Source organism: Cololabis saira, chromosome 1 (assembly GCF_033807715.1).
Source record: "Cololabis saira isolate AMF1-May2022 chromosome 1, fColSai1.1, whole genome shotgun sequence".
Lineage (NCBI taxonomy): Eukaryota > Metazoa > Chordata > Actinopteri > Beloniformes > Belonidae > Cololabis > Cololabis saira.
The window spans coordinates 26,099,689-26,112,516 of NC_084587.1; the positions used below are offsets into that span (position 1 = coordinate 26,099,689).

General features: G+C 39.3%; 1 protein-coding gene across 1 annotated transcript in view; it reads left to right on the top strand.

Annotated features, from left to right (window-relative positions):
* tmem131l (transmembrane 131 like) overlaps nt 1-12,758 on the top strand; it is a 35,236-nt gene extending 22,478 nt beyond the window's left edge. The window contains exons 9-34 of the mRNA XM_061719301.1: nt 691-832; nt 1,125-1,183; nt 1,266-1,371; nt 1,478-1,580; nt 1,704-1,848; nt 2,036-2,203; nt 2,290-2,356; nt 2,457-2,580; nt 2,674-2,743; nt 2,853-2,962; nt 3,072-3,138; nt 3,282-3,415; nt 4,575-4,717; nt 4,816-5,002; nt 5,183-5,368; nt 6,214-6,363; nt 6,483-7,017; nt 7,161-7,270; nt 7,383-7,552; nt 8,276-8,482; nt 8,601-8,679; nt 9,071-9,174; nt 9,273-9,405; nt 10,371-10,423; nt 11,888-12,021; nt 12,184-12,758. Coding sequence (XP_061575285.1) covers nt 691-832; nt 1,125-1,183; nt 1,266-1,371; nt 1,478-1,580; nt 1,704-1,848; nt 2,036-2,203; nt 2,290-2,356; nt 2,457-2,580; nt 2,674-2,743; nt 2,853-2,962; nt 3,072-3,138; nt 3,282-3,415; nt 4,575-4,717; nt 4,816-5,002; nt 5,183-5,368; nt 6,214-6,363; nt 6,483-7,017; nt 7,161-7,270; nt 7,383-7,552; nt 8,276-8,482; nt 8,601-8,679; nt 9,071-9,174; nt 9,273-9,405; nt 10,371-10,423; nt 11,888-12,021; nt 12,184-12,510 — 3,813 coding nt within the window. The 3' untranslated portion in view covers nt 12,511-12,758. The remainder of the gene's footprint in view (nt 1-690; nt 833-1,124; nt 1,184-1,265; nt 1,372-1,477; nt 1,581-1,703; nt 1,849-2,035; nt 2,204-2,289; nt 2,357-2,456; nt 2,581-2,673; nt 2,744-2,852; nt 2,963-3,071; nt 3,139-3,281; nt 3,416-4,574; nt 4,718-4,815; nt 5,003-5,182; nt 5,369-6,213; nt 6,364-6,482; nt 7,018-7,160; nt 7,271-7,382; nt 7,553-8,275; nt 8,483-8,600; nt 8,680-9,070; nt 9,175-9,272; nt 9,406-10,370; nt 10,424-11,887; nt 12,022-12,183) is intronic.
* The last annotated feature ends 70 nt before the right edge of the window (nt 12,759-12,828 follow it).

Below are 12,828 nucleotides of genomic sequence, written 5' to 3' on the forward strand. Positions count from 1 at the left end.
TTTGGACACTGGGTGAACACCTCCGGCTCTTTGTTATGGGGTTCAAGCCGTTCCTCAGCAATTGTGTGGCCTACACTGCTGCTCTGTTTTAGGAGGATGTGTCCCCAGAGAGCTGCTGTTGCCACTTTGGGGTGTGATTGGTTAGCAAAACATGTTTAAGCAGGTGATAAGTGTAACATCCACGTTCATGCCAAGACACAGGATTTACAGTACAACATTGTACCCAGTTCAGAGGTGTTACTCATTTTACTTGTAAGTAGTTTTGTTGTTGTTGTTGATCAGTCTTTGTAGTATTCTTTAAGCTTTTTATCCCATTAATTCATTTAGCTTGTCTTTTTTGTAATTGGGGTTTGATTAGCAGTTTTTCGTCTAGTTGTGCTCTTTTGTTCTGCTTTTGGCTGGGGAGTTGGCACTGTGCACTACTTATCTCCACAATGCAGCCCTTAAATAATTGCTTAATAGTAGTGAATACAAATATGAATATTTTAGCATATTATTTTACAGATTTTCTTAAAATTAGTTTTAAATTTACGGTGCATTGAGCTGCGAGCCCAGCATCAGTTTCTGTTTCCTTTTAGATTAACTTAATTCCCTTATCAATGCTAATTATTTTTAGCTTTCTTCCTTCATTATTCATTAATTTATTTTATGTATTTATTTATCTGTGCATTCTTTCTTGTGCCACCCCAGGGGTCCTGCCTCAACAGTGAGGAGCGCCTCAGTCTGCAGATTAATCTGTCTGCTTGTGGTGACCGGCCCGCCGACCTGGACAAGCTCAAGCCCTATGTCATTGAGCATATTTTGTTCCTGTTGGTTGCCCCTGCTGCATTAGGTTCGTATCTATAAGCCCTTTACCAGTCTTGAGATAAAGTCACATTACAAGTGAGTCATTGCATTAAAGTATATAAATCTAAACTCCGACTGATCACTTGATTAATAATTACTTGACACCAATTACTTGACACCATGTTAAAACACAGATGTGCTTTTATGTTGGTGTGAAACAGATTCGATAAAGATAATCTTTTTCATTTTCTTTTGAATGTCTACATACGTCTTTTTTCCAATTAATAGATAATCTTTGTGCATATGTTCGTTGTAATAATTTTTTTTTTTATTAAAAGGAAATGCAAAAATAGGAATTTACATGTTAAATTCTGGAGGGAAGAAGCTCTACATAAAGGTGAGAATTTCTATTTATGTTGATGTATTATACCCTTTACATTAAATGATTCTCATTCTAGCAAGTTATTTCATGTCTCCAGGACATGCAGGTCTTATCAAAAGTGGAGGCCAACCTGAATTTCAATCAGATTCTTCTCAGACCAGAGGCAAAAAACTTCACTGAGGTGGCTACCTTCGTATGCAGAGGTGAATACCCTTAATACAAATATTTTCTACATAACTATTGTACTTTAGATTTGAATTGCTCTGTAATTCATTCAGTTGATCAAGATGGCATATGTTTTTGCATCAGGTTCATTGCCAGGTCATGGACAGAAATGCACAAATCATATCAGTTTGAAAATAATGGGAAATCAGACAACTCCCAGCTTCCCTGTACTACATATCACACACAGGTAATATGAGGAATGTTTATCACTGTCACACTCAAGCAGCCATTTATAGCCATGCTAGACATTTTGGGGTAGTGTCACAGAAATTATTTAGAATCAATGACATTTTATTCGTGCATTTTGCAGACGGAGAGTAGGAGATCTGTCCAGCCTGTTTCAGGTGAAACAGAGCAATGCCAACCAGGTAGACCTGTGGTTTACCAACCCTCTTCCCCTGCCCCTGACGGTGTTGAACGCCAGCCTCTCAGAGAAGCTGCAAGGGGTAGTGAAGGTATGCACCAGTTCATAATGTCGTGAAGGGATGTATATCTTATTAAAAGATGATTATACGTTGATCAGCAAAAAATTGGTTAGGAAATGTACGCAGATTATGATGAGGAGCATTGAGACATTTGTTAAATGAACCTCAAGTTAAGGACACGTTATAGAGAACGTCTCTGCTGCCCATTTTCTGTCAGGTGCTGAACTTCAGTAATCCACTGAGAATCCCCCAAGGCTGCTGGCATATTCTGTCCCTCCAGTTGCAAAGTAGGGCCCTACCCACCAAACACATGTTGAGCCTGAGTCTGAATACCAGCTTAGGCACTGCCCTGCACGTTCCCTTCTACTTCCATTCTACTTCTAAGGTAAAATGTCATCTCTTGTTGCTAATAAGTTGGTTTGAGATATGTTCAGTAAATCAGAGGTAATAGTTATTTATCTTTGCCATCAGGGGGAAGTGGTGTTTGAGGCTGAAGGAGAGTGTGGACGTCATTGCCCTATTCGATTATCTGAAACAGGTGAAACTTTGAACATTTTTAATATAAGAGAAAAAACTTTTAATTTATATATTCAAATGTTTGTTTATTGTTTTGCTCTTCTCTTGTAATGTCCTGCTAGGTCACACAGAGTGGCAGCGCTCTCTTCTCCCGGACTTTTCCTCCTCAGCCTGGTCTGTAGACAGCAAACTGGCTGCTGAGCTCTGCTCTCGATGGCAGAGTCGGAAAGACAAATTGCCCTGCAGGTCCGATGCAAAACAAACCCATATCCATGCAATTTTGTTCATCGTCACTCAGTGTTAATGTGATTAATCACATTTATGCCAATATCTTCTTAGGTGGCCAAGATTCCCGGATCAAGCTTCTGCTACTTTGGACTTTGGTGCTACACCCGTCAATGAGAGCAAAGTGGGCAACGCTTACTTATTGTTTATTAAAGAATCTGTTTTATAGTTGCATATTTTAGGAGTAATATGTGAAATTTTCCTAACGGATGAAATCATTGTATTTGTTGCAGGTTAAGACATTCATGCTGAAGAATCCTTCATCTTCAGTAGTTTCTGTAGAAATTCGATTCCTCTCCCTGTATCCATCTCCCCTAGAAGCTCTCGACCTCCTATCCAAATGGTATACTGTCATGGATGTCTGGTGTGGCACAGAATTAGTCAGTGTCACTTCTTTCATGCTTAAACTGTTTACAGCCATGTGAACTAATACATATACTCTTTACTGGCAGGTTCAACATTAGCCCTCTCTCCGTCAACATCAGCACAACAGAGTTTTCTCTGTTGGCTTCTCTCAAGGTAAACTTTAAAGTCTTTTTGTATTACCTGACTTCTTTTTGGCCGAGCTTTCACCGTCCACATAGACATACAGGCCCGTGACATTTTTCAGTTTCACTCATGCTACCTCTTTTAACAGTATTCCTCCCTCTGATTCCACACAGGCTGGTGGGAAAATAGAGCAGATTAAAGGAGAGGCCGTACTACGTCTGTTGCTGCAACCCTGGGAGGCCAGAGAGGTTTCTGTGGTCTTCACGCCCTCTGAACACAAACCCACCACTACCATTCTTATTATCAGGTATCTCTCTTAGTATTTATCTAGTTAAAAACAAATATGCAATTAGTCAGGCAATTGTTTAATTACCGTATTTTCTGGACTATAAGCCGCACCCACTTTTATTTAAAAAAAAAGATATTTAGCCGCAGATATTTATGTTGTTAGATTAGATATTTACTACATGTACAGAATGATTTTGAACTGTAAATGATGTACATGTTTGTACCTAAATAGATCATTTCCTAACAGTGTATTTTAACACGGCAGCAACTTTGCTGATTAAAACTGGACTGAACCAAGAGAAAATAACCGGTATTTATTTATCTATTTATCTGTTTGAAATCTGCTTCTACCTACTTCTATCTGCTGAAGAAGAAGTAGCATATTCTTCTTTGCATTTATTTTGTCTTAGTTTTTATTCTAATTCCGGTTAGCACTCCCCCTAGCGGTGGAAGAAAAATCCACAGAATAGCCGCACCTTTGTATAAGCTGCATGGTTCAAAACCTAGGAAAAAAGTAGCGGCTTATAGTCCAGAAAATACGGTACATTTAGAATTCCTGTTTCATGTTAGCTGACAGGCGCGTGTAACGCTACGAAGCACAAAACAACAAGCATTCCTAGTAAGCAGAAACAGACTACTGCTTGGTCAAAAACAAAAATATTGTTCACTGAAGTGTAGCAGGTCACTTAGCTGCTGACTTTCTCAAACTTTTAATTGTGAGAAAGAGGGACACAGTAACAGCAAAAGCAACTTTGTATCATCCAGGTGATTATTCACCCCTTTGATAGGCTGAATATGGTGAACAACATTTAAATAACAATTATTCTAGATCCAGGGTGCATCTAGGATCTTAAAGGTCGATTATGAGTAAGCACCCCTTTCCACATGTATTTCTTGTGTCCTTGCAAAGCCCACTTATCAGAACACAGCCAGCTTACCCAGCATGCACCCTCCTTAAAGCCAACAGCTCAGCTGATAACAGCCCATTTGTATGAAGCTTGTTTACGATTAATCACATTTAACTACACAGTTGTGCTATCAGTCACGGTTGGTAGAACATGTACTGCGGTCTTTTTTTTAAGACAGCACTAAGTCAGCTTTGATTATTACAAAATGTTGCATTCATTTTAAACTGCACTGAATGTGTGTTTATATGTCTATGTATTTATGTTTCCCAGGAACAACTTGACAGTGTTTGACATGGTGACTGTGCATGGCCACGGGGCCAAAGAGCTGCTCAGAGTCGGAGGCAAACTGCCCGGCCCCGGAGCCTCCTTACGCTTCAATGTTCCTCAGTCAACTCTAATGGAGTGTCGTGATGGTGAGATTGGTGTTTGAACTCGATGTTGATATATGACTGGCAGTATTCCCCTTAATTAAAGGCATTTTGAGTTAATGAAATCATCCTGTCACTAACAGGTCTGCGCACCACTAAGCCTCTTTTTGCCATCAGAAAGAGTTTTAAGGTGGAGAATGCAGGAGAGCTTCCACTGACAGTCATGTCAATGAATATAAATGGTTATAAGTGTCAAGGATTTGGCTTCGAGGTGCTGCAGTGTCGTTCATTCAGCCTTCAGCAAAACACATCCTCAGAGATCACTATTGCGTAAGTAGAACTTAAATTCTCTCTAATACAGTTGAATTTCTCGGTAACAAATAGTTTGCTGGATCTCATCTTTAATTACAAGTTTGTGCAGTGTGTCCTAATTACACCTGCATGGTCTGTCTTCTGTTCAGTCTTACTTGCCATTTACAGTTTTCTGTCTGCACTTGTCTGTATTTCCAGGTTTACGCCAGACTTCACCTCATCCTGGGTGATAAGGGACCTGACACTGGTGACATCACGCGGCACCACGTTCCCTTTTACCCTCAACGTAACACTGCCGCACCACATGCTGCCTCTCTGTGCCCAGGTGGTTCCTGGGCCCAGCTGGGAGGAGACTTTCTGGGTGGTCACCCTCATATTTACATGGTTAGTTATATGAATATTGTTTTTTTTTTTTTTGCTAGGATAAGTAGGTGAGATTAATGGAACTAAATATTTTGTCCTTTTTTTAAAAAGTATTATTCATTGGAATCCTATTTGTAACACTTAACTGTTCTCTTCGCACAAACATAGAATATATGCATGCCTGCCTGTCTTGGTTAACAGTTAAAAACAAACTTGAAATCAGTGTCCTCATGTTTGCCAGAAACATTATTTCAAATCAAGCACCGGAGTACTTTTTCAAACAGTTATTAAAGTCAAGTGACAGACATAATCATAACACCAGAATTGCCAGCCTTGGGCATCTGACACTCCCTGCTCCAAAAACGAACCTCCTCAAAAAAACAGCTATGTATCGATCAATAACTTATTGGAACAGGTTACCACCCCACATTAATATAGTACAAAGGAAATTGTCATTTAAATATGCTATAAAGAAACACTTGTTGTCATTTACTACATGACTGGAGTGTTATTTTTGTTTTGATGTATTTGAGTTTGTAGAGTGAATTATGATCATGTGTTCTTTGTAATTTAATACTGTAGAATGCATTACATTAATTATTTATAATCATTTTTTATAGAATAAATTGCAATCATGTATTTCATTTTCTATACTGCTCAGTAAAACCTTTGTATATCGTGTATTGTATATTGTATATTGTATATTATGTATTGTATTTTCTTTTTATGTGTATGGACCCCAGGAAGAATAGCTGCTACTTAGGTAGTAGCTAATGGGGATCCTAATAAACAAATAAATAAACAAATAAACTTTGCGTTTAGGTTTAGGAGTCCATATCTGGTGACTAATTTCTTTTTTCTTCCAGCTTCTCCTTGTTTGGTGTGTGTCTGATGGCTTTCCATCAGGCTCAGTATATCCTCAATGAGTTCTCAACGCCCAGCATTAGGAATAACCACAATTCCGTCCTGTCACGGGACAACAGCCCAGTCAACAACATCACATCCAATGGAGTAAAGTATGTCCAATTTTTTTTTTTTTTATACCCAGTACTTTATATGCGTCATTAATAAACATAGCACATTTTTATTGTTGTCACATTACTTAAAAATCTCCCATTTGTGTCCGTTTATGCAGTAAAACAAAGGGAAGTTGTAAGACATATGTGGACACATGTCACACGTCTGACAAAGGTAAAGGACGCGGCTCCCCAGCTTTGGCCAACAACCCCGCCCCTCGTCCTCAACCCTCAAAGAAAGGCTCTTCAGCCACCCCTTCCCAGCAACAAAAGAAACACAAAGTTTCACTCTATTACACCAAATTTAAGTCCAGCACATCTGCAGCGGTGCCAGTGGATGAAGAACATGAAGACCTGACACCAGACTCTCCGCACACCCCGGACTCCTGCAACAACAACCAACCAGATTTCATTAGCGAACTAGATAAAAAGACATCCATGGACTTTAAAGATGGCCATCAGAGCACTATAGAGGAAAGAGAGTCAGCAGGGGTTATGTTTCCCATGGAAATACCTGCTGGTTTCCCAAATGATGTCAAACTGGGTCCAGGATCCAGTCCAGGCTTGCTGGTGTACAGGTCAGTGGAGAGGAGCTGCACTGAGCACTATGCAGAGAAGAGGGAGTCTGAGAAAAGGGACAACTCTGAGCTGGAGGTAAGGAAGGGCTGGTAGTGTACTACATCAGTACTTAAATTACATTTGTTTATGCAGAAATTGATTAAGACCATTTATAAACAATTAAAGTCAAAGGACTTTCTATGGAAAAGTAACCAAATTCCCTGTTTTTCCCTCTGCAGCCTACAGAAGATGGCAAAGGCCAGAAAAAGAAAGTACAAAGTACAGAGAACGTCAATGCAGTGGGGAATAAATCAAAGAAGAGTCGCAGGAAAACGGAAAATGTCTCCAGGTAATACATGCAGACTGATGAATAAAGAACAAAATAAGAGAGAATGAGCTGAACTATCAAATGGTTAAAACACAAACATAATTTTATTGTTTTTGTTTGTTTACCACTGTAGTGGTCCTGAGCACAATGTGCTAGTCATGCTAGAGAGGGAGAAAGAACCTTATTTGAAAACTGGGGACCGTGAGGTCGGCGGAACCCGCAACAAGAACCGTTGCTGCAACGGCTTCAAGTCTGAAGCATTTAAACCTGGACAGAGGGCTGAAAGCCTTCTCAAACAGAGTGGTGGGTATTCTTCTGATGCAGTTACTACAAAGTCCATGACTGAAGCATCATTAAAAATGTAACCCTAATTAGGGCTGGGCGATATGGACCAAAAGTCATATCTCGATATTTTCTAGCTGAATGGCGATACTCGATATATATCGATATTTTTTCTGTGACATAATTGGGGTTTCCCCCAAAGCATTATAGCATAGCATCTCTGTTAGCTTCATTATTTTCTGAGGCAAACCCTTAAAAAAACAGTTTTAATACAAAGCCTCGTGCCAAATGTCACACAGGTTCCTTTGTTAACAGAGGTCTGCACAATATCAAAATGTATAAAACAAATGAAATAAAAATAAACTGCCTGCATATATAGAATAAAAATGCTTCTTGAATAAAATAAAACAAATATCCCTTTCCTGCAACAATTAAATTAAAATACACTGTGCAATTAATACACTGTAGACAGTAACAGGCAGACTTTTCCACTGAGGTTGCCAGTTGTGCAAATAACAAAACATTTGTGCAAATCTCAAATAAAACATTCAAGTCAATTTGTCACAAAATAAGCTATATCAAAATCATAAAAAAAATATATAAACGATATTGTCTCGTACCATATCGCGTTTGAAAATATATCGATATATATTAAAATCTCGATATATCGCCCAGCCCTAACCCTAATGCATGATGTAAGAAAAAGTAACTGACTTTAATCTCATTGGCTTTCATTTGTGGCAGGTCTGTGCTCTGCTCGTGGTCGCAGGAAGTGTGCAGCAGAGCAGCGTGCTGGCGGGGTGTGCGAGTCGGGCTCGGACTCTGGCAGCTCATCCGGTAGCGTGAGGGCCAGCAGGGGCAGCTGGGGCAGCTGGAGCAGCGCTAGCAGCATGGAGGGAGACAAGGACCACAGTGCACGAACACAAGCCTGCAGTACCTCGTCTAGGAAACGTATGGCAATAACCAGGAACTCTCTTGGAAAGCTTCTTTGAGTTGCCAGTTCATCATGGATAGGGATGTTGATTACTGTTGATTACTGTTGTTTTACATCAGCCACGTTGTTTTTCAGGAGACTCCATGCAGTACAGTGTCTACCCTGCTGAAAGAGAGAGCTATCAGACCATCAGTTCTAACTACAAGCCTATAAGGTATTGTAGACAGATACCCACGGTTGAATAACAAGCTCATTTTATGATTTAAGTGTCTTTTAAGTGTCTTTTCTCAACAACCATGCTTAGAAATAGTTGCGCACAGACTCATCAGTCTAAAAGCAAAATGTGCACCTCTATTTCTCTTTGATGAATTATCAATTTGTAAATTGTGCTAACCAATCTTAGTTTTATAAAAAATTGGTGATGACTTTGTGACTTTTCAAAAGTGGTCATTGTGAACTTTCATTGTATTGCTGGTGTTTCTGCACAAATAGATTTGACTTAAAGTGGTCTCTTTGTTAATAAATATTTTAACTTGTGAGGAATATAGTTATCTTGTCATGAAGTCTTTGTGGATGTTATAACCTTTTGTCTTTGTTCTGTGAAGCACAAAGAGCTTGTACCGTACAGACACGTGCCAAAGCCCAGAGACCGCGTCCAGCTTCGTTCCAAGTGTTGATGCTGTTCCCCCAGAGATGGACAAGAACATGGGTAAAGAAACAAACAGTTGCACTACACAAGAACACATTGAACAAGCCAAGGTGTAGTTACTTGTTTAGTTTTAATGCTGTTGTCGTGTGCTCGTCCAGATATGACCGGCCAGTATCCTCCCGAGGGCACGTGGTCAGCTCCATCCATTCCCCTCACCAATGAGTTCAGATACAACACCCCTGAAGCTTTGCCTTACTTACCTCAACCAGCGCCCACCGGGTCATACAATGGGTATGATGGATATTTTATTTTCTTGTATTTTATGTCATCATTTGATACTTGAAGTAAAAACAAAATCTTGAGGCTTGACTTTAGACTTTATATTCTGTTATATTTGCACTTTTTGTTGCAAAGGACGATGCGGTGAATTGTCGTCAATTGCAGAACATTCAAAGTTTTCTTGAGAAGTCTGGTGCAAGAGTTGCAAAACGAAAGAGTAAAAAAGATGGAGAAACTGTCCCAGATGGTATCAAATTTCATTCCTGCCAGCTTTCTAATTTGTGATATATTCATATAAACTTTTCATGCCGAGGACTTCAGTAGACATCTTAACTTTTATTGGAGATTCTCTTGGCAATAACAGTCTCTGACTGGTAACATCGTTAAAATGAACTTCTCATCACATTAGTTTGTGGAATTGCCCACATTTGCTTTCAATAACACAAGTCCGGCAGTTCTGCTTCACAAATCTTCTCTTTGAAAACACTCATTATTCCAAACACCACAAATGATATATATCCTAAAAAGATGGAGTGGACAGGGACCCTTCAGTAGGTGATAATTAGTAAATAACATAATACAAAGGTTTTCCCCAACTTTTTCTAACCTGGGGTCATCTTTACCTGTCTTACCTGCCATAGTGTTTGCTTGGGAAATGCATGACGTAATAGAAATAACAAATGTAGTGGTCAGAAATTTCTGTTACTCAATTCGGATTTATCAAAAAATATTTTCTCATAGAAAGGCGTTGTAATATATATACATATCGATAATAATGCTTACACCAGGGTTGATTTTATTCTTTTTCTCTTTCTTACTTCATATTAAAGTGTCTGCTGAAACTCTGTTGATATAACCACTACATTGTGTGAATAAAATCGTCCCAGAGTTGCAGCAGTTTGTTTTTTCTTGCGTGTGTTTGTTATTTCAGCTCTCCAGTTTTATAGCATCACTGAAATGTTTTCTTCTTCCTGCAGGTTTACTTGGAGCAGTGCCAACAGTCATTGCAACAGCCCCTGCAACTACATAGGTATAAGCTCATGACGTGCTGTTTCCTTTTTATCAGCTCAAGAATTTGTCAAAATTTGATGGAAATTTAAAAAAGGGTTTTAAGTATATGAACTTTTAACTTCAACAGCTAATAAGTATTCGCTGGCATCTTTTGACTAATATGATTGTTTTTTAATGCCTAGCAGTGATTATAAAAAGCAATGATTGAAAATTAAATCAAACTTTCGTTGAACTATTTAAATCATTCCACTCTTGTCTACCACGTTGTTTACATCACAATGCATTATGGGTAGCGGCTTCCCAGAAAGGCCTGGTCCTGGATTTTGGCATGTTTATTTCCTCTACAATGAACTAAACAGGCCTTTTTTTCTTCATCGGGCCATCTTTGATGGCTGTTACGTTTGGCTCCATATTGTTTGTTTGCGATGCAGCTGTTCATTTATGCGATTTAAAATTCATTGGTTTTTTTTTTTTTAGCTTTCAAGGTTTTATTGATAGAGTAGTGTTACATTTAACAAACAATGACCAGACATTGCTGTGGATTTTATGAGAATTCTTGAGAACTGGGCTGTTCGCAAAACCACATAGTACATTGCTCCTGCATAAGGTTTTTGTTTAAAAAGCAATATGGAGAATGAGAGCGATTGCACAATCTGCAGTACACAAAATATACTCAGATAGTTTTCCATTGTGCATCTGACCAGTCAACCTCAGATTTTATATATCATTGTCACAACAGCAGATCTGGACAAAATGATCGTGTGACTTTCTCAAGAGTAGTACCTTAGTATCACCATCACCGGGGTGAACTACGTACAAAATGACAACTGCCAGACCAGTTTCAGAGATGTCATTGGTCACTTTTTTCCCAACATTTGTCAGACCAACTATCTGTCTTTGTGTGTGCTGTATACAACCATAATCTTCATCGGAGTGAGGGTGATGTCACTATTTTATGATGCAACAGTTGCCACCGTAATTATGTTTCCTAGTGTTAAATGAGATGAAACTGTCGCCACCTGGTGGTACTTCTAAACGGTGAAGCACATATTAGGGATGAAGAAATATTTTAGGCCCATTTACAACAAGTAACCCCATTGAGCTCTGAATTAGTAAAACATATAAATGAAATGGATGAAAGAAGATGTGCAAAGAACACAGCTGGTCTTCATGAAGCCATCTGCTGCTTTTATTTTTAGGGGCTTGTTGCATTTTATTTTTGGAAATTTAAACTAAAAGGAGCATGCAGTCAGACATCATTTTCCGAAGATGCTTTGTGGCTATAAAAGTACAGGTTGGCAGAATCGTTTAAAAAATATGTAATAAACTTTCTTTCAATATTTTTAATATTTCATGTGTTTTTTACCATTTATTTTAGTTCGAAGGTTATCACATATGAAAGCTGATAGCTCTTATTGGATATTGTTTTTATGATTTCTGGAGGTGCAGTCCTCAGCATCTGTTTGTTGTAATCATTTTGCAGTGAATGGAACATTTCCAAGTGGTTTTCCCAATCAAGAGAGCCAAAGCGTACATGGCAATCCAACCAGCTGGAGTGAGGAGCAGCCTCAGGAACCCCCGCGAAGCTGGAACACAGCAGCCTGTGTGGGCAGCAAGGTGACGTCTCACCAGAATGATTATTTAAAAATGATTTCCTCCACTCAGTTTTGTAAAAATGTGAACTTAAGTGCATCACAAATCTCTCGGGCTAAAGTCTGTTTCTGTTTCAGTTTAGTTCTTCAACTAAAGTATCTATGTCCTGTCTCTTTTGTCCCGCAGCCATACTTCCCGGGCACCCGCAGCCTGTCCCCCATGTCCAGTCTGTTTGGCTCCATCTGGACACCCCAGAGCGAGCCTTACCAGAGCCACTTCCACCCTGAGCGATCGGCCCCGATTGCCCCCATGTCACCCGTCACTCCCATCACTCCCATCACCCCACCACACGCTACCTTCAGCCGAGAGCCGGAGGGGACCTACGGACCGATCCAGTACTCCAGCTTCAACCCCTTTGGTCCGCACATGAACCTGGACATTTGGAACTCTTCGTCCAACCGCAGCTCCAACTCCCAGCTTTCCAACGACTCCGGTTACTGTGGAGACGTTTAAGATAACAGAAAAAAACAGGATGGCAGACCTAAACAATAACTGCAAACATATGAAACATATTGTAAAAGAAAGGAAATAAAAATGAATGTTCTTTTATCAATATTGGGGAAAATGTGAATATTTCTTTTCTTTTATGTTCCAATTTTCAAATGTTAAATGTGAGAGGTGACACATTTGTTGTATATTTTTCTAGGTGTTTTGCAGTTTTGATCATAGAAAAATTAAAAAAAGGTTTTGTATTGGAAGAACGATGTTTTTTTTTCAGCTTTGTCATTCTGTTTTTGCACATTAGGCCTTCTTTTGTTTTTGAGATCCTTC